Source organism: Lycium barbarum, chromosome 8 (genome assembly GCF_019175385.1).
Source record: "Lycium barbarum isolate Lr01 chromosome 8, ASM1917538v2, whole genome shotgun sequence".
In the NCBI taxonomy this organism is placed as follows: Eukaryota; Viridiplantae; Streptophyta; class Magnoliopsida; order Solanales; family Solanaceae; genus Lycium; species Lycium barbarum.
In genome coordinates, this window is record NC_083344.1 from 110,516,758 (window position 1) to 110,523,566 (window position 6,809).

At 31.7% G+C, this 6,809-nt stretch overlaps 1 protein-coding gene across 1 annotated transcript; it reads right to left on the bottom strand.

Moving 5' to 3' along the window:
• Window positions 1–2,897: 2,897 nt before the first annotated feature.
• Window positions 2,898–5,719, bottom strand: LOC132606681 (protein EXORDIUM-like 5). The gene is made up of 3 exons (XM_060320275.1): window positions 5,069–5,719; window positions 3,992–4,262; window positions 2,898–3,492 (listed from the first exon to the last, which is right to left on the bottom strand). Exons 1-3 carry the CDS (start codon window positions 5,645–5,647, stop codon window positions 3,284–3,286), a joined length of 1,059 nt encoding a protein of 352 aa, XP_060176258.1. The 5' UTR covers window positions 5,648–5,719; the 3' UTR covers window positions 2,898–3,283.
• Between the last annotated feature and the right edge of the window lie 1,090 nt (window positions 5,720–6,809).

Sequence of the window (6,809 nt, forward strand, 5' to 3'; positions counted from 1 at the left end):
CGAGCGAGCTAATTTAACGCTTATTGTTTTCCTAAAAATAGGCTAAAAAAAATATTAAAAGTGACATTCGGGTTCAATCAGGGGAGACGTGTAAGGAAAGCAGCAGTTACAACCAACGTGCCCCAGAGACACTTTCGTTTATTAGAGTGCACAATTCAATATATATACTAATTTCTCAAGGTATGTGTACATATATATACATAATTTTTTCCGAAGGATGGGAGTGCACGTGCACTCCCACCCTTTCGTGTAGGTCCGCCTCTGCGTTCCAAGATGTGTTCATTTCATCTTCTTATTGGATGTAATGATTAAAAAGAAGCAACAAAAAATTAAAAGTGAACTTAATACAGTCAAATCTCTCTATAATTATCATTCGTTATAATAGTATTTCACTATAATGGTCTTATTTTCCTCGGAATCGATTTTTCATGTTATATTTACTTCTCTATAACAACATTTTACCTATAATAACAATGACATTCATCATAGCGGTATATTCTTTGTAAAATTACCTCTCTATAACAGTCATACTCAAATATTGTGTAATAATATTTTGTAAGTAATACATTATGTATAAATATAAAATATTAAAATATTGGTAATCATCAAGGGAAAACTATTTAATTTCTTTTTACCGAAAGTTTGGACAAAAATCTTCGTCAATTCAAGCGTTATACTAGCACTAATAGACTTAAATTTATGAAACAACATACAATTGTAGATTTCTTATATCAAACTTGAAATATTTAAATTTTTAATTAATTTTAAATACATATGTTTCTTAAATTTTAATTCTTTATCGCTACGGTACAACTTGTATGAATATATTAGTCACTTCAATTTTTAATTAATGAAATATGAAAATCAATTGAGATTTTAAAATTAACAAGTATTTTGCTTTCGTTTGAAACACAAAGAGTACAAAAAAAAAAATGTATACTTTTATTTATAACAACTAAATGAAATGCAAACATCAAATGACAATAGACATACATAACAGTATCTCATTATAGCAGCTATGAAATTTTTGGACAAACATTGTCATCATAGAAAGGTTTGACGGTAGTAACTTGCATTCAATATTTATGCTAAATTATCTCACTTATTATGATAAGTAATTTAATGACAGTAATAATTAATCATGTCATACAAAATTACTCCCTCCAGATTAAAAAAAGTCTTTATTTAGCCTCTTTTTTTTTGGGTTAAAAAAGTGTCAATTTATTAAATTAAGAAATAATTAACATTATCTATTCAGATTTATCCCTATTATTTGTTATGTGATTAAATTCTAATGTCAATTAATTAGAGATAGTTTAATTTTTTTTTTTTTGAAATGAATAATTTTTTAAGGGGTGTACAAATATTTAAGTGGACTTTTTTTTTTTTTTTATCGGTGGGAGTACAAATGAACTAGTCAATGTCTTTTGGCTGTTTATTTCTATAACCGACGCGTTTAGGTTATCATCATGATTTGATTGTAATTAGTTAAATATCCAACAACCAGGAAAGCTAAACATGTAGAAAAAGAAATAGAATGCTACTGAAATCTCTATCACAATTTAATACCGAAAGTAAATTAATGTTGTCACAATCACGTTATGACAACCCCTCACACCGTTCCAAATAGAAACAGGTAAGGTAGCATGCATTCAGCCAAAAAAATCAACTATGATGTGAGGTCCTTTCTATTCAGTCATTTCGAATAATTTATTGTATTTAGAAAATTCAATTTGTCAATATAGTATAGTTAATTTTTCTCTCCCCCTTTTTTTTGGCAAAGTATATTTACGTTGTTGGAGAAAAACATATTTAAATTGATGATATAGTGTTTTAATATAAATTATTTTTGATTTGATGTAGTGTCTTCTTTCTTACTTTGTTATTCTCACCAATTTCATCATTGATTTATTCCAGGGTCGATGAGCATGTACTAGAAAACAGCATAATTTTATTCGATTACTTTTTAGTTAGATTGCATCCCAGCTGGCTAATATCCTTATTCGTCACTACAATTATTGAAAATGTGTCAGATGTCCCGCACGGGCCCGAAGTCAATATGCACAGATATCATTTTCTACTTAGTTGACTTAAATATACTTATACTTTCTTGATACTATTCATTAGATCTGAATGTCATTTTGAGTCTCCCTTTTCAAAAATTTCCAAATTAAGAAATTTGCAGGATTGTCCTTCGCTTGCTGGGTTGGTATTTATTTTTTGTTCTCTGCCTCTATAAATTTGTAAAGTAGAAATCTGTTCATACAAAATTATCTATGGACAGAATTTGCAAAATTGTCTATGCAAATTCTGCTTTAAGGTCCAAATTCTATCTTGTATGGATAAATTTATAAAATTCTACCTTAAGATAAAGAAAAAAAATTAAAGATCACTAATTTGAGGAGCAAAAATTAAAGACCACCCCAAATGAAGGGTACAGTACATAAGCATATAATAGTAGCTTATTAGTACAACTTAACTATTAGAATGACGACAACAAGAACATACTTAGTAGGCGTTTGACCATAAAAATTATTCACTTTATTTCGATTTTTTTAAAAAAAATTCACGTTTCAGCGTTGGCCATAAAAATTTCGAATACAACTTGAAATTGTATTCCGAAATTCCAAAAACTTATTTTTCAAAAAAATTTCTTTTTTCACTTTTTTACGATTACATTTCACCAAAAACTACAATTTCAAAATTTATGGTCAAACACAACTCCAACTCCAAAATTTCAAAAAAAGTAATTTTTTTTTATTTCTATAGACAAACGGGGCCAAAGAATAATTTCGCAAGTAGGGTCCGAAAAGAAAAAAGTATACGCAAATCTTATTCCTAACCAGTGTTGACGCGTCGTTTCCGAAGGATCCTCAAGTGCAAGTAGTACTTGAGTATTGCTAAATAAAAATCTGTCTCTAATATAAATAACATATTGTGTATTAGGAGTCAACAAGAAATTTAATAAAATACCCTGTTTTTACATCTAAAAACTGTATTATGATTAATGGAAATAAATCCAAGAAAAAAAAAACTAAGAAATTTAAAAATAAAGTAAAAGTACAGCAGTCGGCAATATTGCTCATTCATGGGCCCCTCTTGATTGGTCTCAGCTAAGACAGGAAAAGTGCACTGACAGAAAATAGTATAATGAGATTTTAACCATTTGTCTCTATTTCTGTGCTCGACCCATCTTTCACTTTTTTCTCCATTTTTGCTTTATTTTCAAACTTCGTGGAGTATTTACCTTAAATAACCTACAAATTCTTGTCCCCACCGTCCACTAGTCCATGGAATTGGGTCCAGCACATGCCTTAAGAATTGGGCTCCATATCCACTGTACCAAAAACTTCCTTCCTCTTCTTCCATTCAAATTATAAGTCCTTCCATCTCTGTCCTTCATCACTTGACCAATATACCCTCCACCACCACCTGTCCCGTACAACCCTTCACACAAATCACCTATCTCCGTTGGCGCAACAGGATCCTCACCTGCAAAGATAAATATATAGAATTTTTAAAACATGGATATATTAAGCGGAATCTTTTGATCCCTAATTCTTTAAATAAATAATTCAACCTTTAATGCACTATTTAGCGATGTCACCGGTTAATATTATATCAATTTTCAAAAATATATACACAAATTAGGGATTTGAAATAAAATATTTTTCACTTTATTTGAAATTTTGAAACTGAAGATGAAGTAATGTTTAATTATAGTTTCTGTAAAGAATATCTGATTGATTAGATGGATTAAAAGTGAAAATATAATTTTAAGTGTTTTTCAAATTTCAAATGTAATTTCGAGTTGAATCTGTAATTTTCATGCCGAACATTATTTTCAAAAAAAAAAAAAAAAAAGTGAAAAAAAGCTCTAAGAAAAAGTGAAAAATTATGGTGGCCAAACGGGTCCAAAATATCTAATTTACTGAGACGCTATTGATTCACGTGATTCAAATTTAATACACAAAAACTTGCCTCTACTCACCTGCATACCAAGCGTTAACTAACGGATTTGATGACAGCTCAGCTAACTCATGACCAATAACACTAATCATTCCATCAACTCCAACGTCGCCGTTTGGTGATTTTAATGACCCAGGCCCACCTCCACCCATATAACCCGGAACAGCAAATGGATACGCGCATACTTCGGGGCATTGTTTACCCGAATTTCCGACCCATGCGTATGGAAGAGTGTAGCCCACTTTCGATGCGAATGTGAAGTAGTGGAACCCACATACTGCACGGCAGAAATCCTGCATGTAGAGATTGGCAAAATTAGCACATGAAAGTCCCACCCGTTCAAGTTTGGACTGATTGTTGATCCGCCATCTGCTCGCTTAGCCCTTAATTGATGACAAAAATCTTGTCCAAATATTTTTTAAAAATATATGTTTTTATTTAACACGTCATATAGTCATGAAAAATAAAATTTTATTAGGTATTTAAAAATTATAAGAAAACAAATGAAGCAATTAAAACTTAGCTAGCTTCGGCCATGAATTTTAGATCAGGTTTTGATATTTATCTTCAAATATCTATTTGGTCATAAATTTTGAATTAAATTTTGAAAATTTAGCAGTTTCAATTTTTGAAACTTCCACCTACAAAATTTCAAACTTTTTTCAAATCAACTGTATGTCCAAATCCGAGGCGGCTCAATACTATTGAAGGCCTAAAGCTAAATTTCAAGGAGGAGCCTTAATTTTTATTTGTACAAGTATACATTACTTACTGATTTAAAGGTCTTCTTTTCCATCAATTAATTAATTGTTTTCTTTTTCTACAAATAGTAGTCACAGTAATTTTTCAAAATAAATAAATATATATAACCGATATTGATGAAAAGTAGTCCCGAAAATGAGGGGCCTAAAGCCTTAGTCAGGCTTTATAGGCTTCATCCAAAAGTCACCCCTGGTCCAAACACAACTTTAAAACCCAAATTTTCAAATTTCAAATTCTATAACTTCAAAATCTATAGCAAAACGGAAGCTTAGTAAGAATTAATGGTCGGGTTTTGACCCGTTTTTTAGCCCAAATTCAGCAGATTTGCCATTCTTACCTGCATGGTAACGTCCACCGAAGTTAAAACGAGGTAAATCCCTTTTTTATGGTCAACAGTAAAAGGCTTGGACGTAACAGCTTCAGCAATGACATCTTGGATAGAAAGGCGCGTGAGTTGGTTCCCTTGAGAGTATTTAAAATCAGAGTACTCGCCAGCAATGCTAACTGAACGTGATATATTAGCTCCTGTTTGATCAGTATATAAAGAAACAGTACTCCACCACTCAGCAACGGAAGGTGAAGGCGACGCGCGGTGGTTGAAAGTGGAGATAGAAAGAAGGAAATCTTTAATTAATAGTTGCTGTGACGGGGTCCATTTACCATACCAAATGAGGTAAATGTTTATTGGTGAAGAAAGAACTGGACCCATATGGTAACGTAGGTTAACTAAGTTTGATGAACCTTCAAATTTTTTTGAGGATGATAGTGTTCTTGGTGGAAGTTTTGGGTTGAAGAAATTTGGGTTTTGTAAGTCAAGTGTTTGTTTTGTTGGGGATGCATGGTTTGAGCTAAATTGAATAACGAATGATAACAGAAATAGGGTTAGTAAAGATGTAAAGATTATGGAAGTTGCCATTGTTGTGGAGGTTTAAGAGTAAATGTGTGAGTAGGAAGGAAGACGAAGAGGTGGGGGATAGATTTTATAAAGAGGAGAGGGGGAGTTTTTATGGTGTGTTAAAGGAGAAAATGACAAAAATGGTACCTTATGTTGGAGGGTAGGTTTAAAATAGTCTTTAAGTATGCACTTGATAGTTATGGTCCTTTAAGTTTGTCCAACGTTAACACTTTTAGCCCTCCTTAAATATTTACCAAATTATGTCTATTAGATTTGAGAGAAACTATGAAAAAAAGAATGTTGAAGTATAAACACTGAGAAAGTCCCATCAAATCTAAAATATGCAACCCAAAAAATACATAAACCACTAAAAAGATATAAAAAGATAGTAGAAGTTACACTTCAAAAGGCTACACCAAACTCGACAAATAATTAAAAGTAGCAAAAACTGTAAAAATTGTATCTCTAAATATGAGTTTCTGCTAATTTTTTTTCCATTGTTCCCATTAAATCTAATAAATAATACAACAACATATTTAGTGTAATCTCACAAGTAACAGTACCAACAAATAAAAATAATAGCAAGATAGGTCTAACAAATAAAGTTCGATAAATATTTGATGGAGGCTTAAAGTATTAACTTTTGACAAACATAAATAACCAAAATTGTTAAATTCATACTTAAAAGTCTAATTTAAACCTATCATCAAACATAAGGGACCATTGTTATCATTTCCTTGTGTTTTTCTGGTTTAGGAGGGAAATGGGCTGGAGACAGCTGCAATTGTTGTGGGCTCCAATTACCACTACTCCCAAAGGCTCTTGATTCCCCTTGTTACGTTCACGACAAAATGGAAATCAGGCTCTCTTATCAGTAATACCCTGTGCACATGTGAACTTTACGATAATAACCCATGTAGATTAGACATTTAAAAATTGACACATTGTTGCAACTTAGTACCACGAAGTAAAGTTACATTATTTTACCTCTGAAGTGGGATCCAGTATAAGCCCGTCAACCGGTTTGAATCAGACCGGACCAGTAATCGATTATTAAACCGGTCAGTTTTCGATTTAAAAATCAGAACCGATCACCGGTTCTGATTTACCGGTTTTAAAATGGAAATCGGACAGGTCTGGTTCGAAAGTGTTCAAAACCTCTTTTTTTTTGTATAGTATAGTA

Coding starts and splice junctions, on each gene's coding strand:
- LOC132606681 (XM_060320275.1), bottom strand. CDS start 5,647: ATGGCAACTTCCATAATCTTTACATCTTTACTAACCCTATTTCTGTTA. Junction 4,263..5,068: donor CGGTGGACGTTACCATGCAG/GTAAGAATGGCA, acceptor CTCTACATGCAG/GATTTCTGCCGTGCAGTATG. Junction 3,493..3,991: donor AGTTAACGCTTGGTATGCAG/GTGAGTAGAGGC, acceptor TTATCTTTGCAG/GTGAGGATCCTGTTGCGCCA.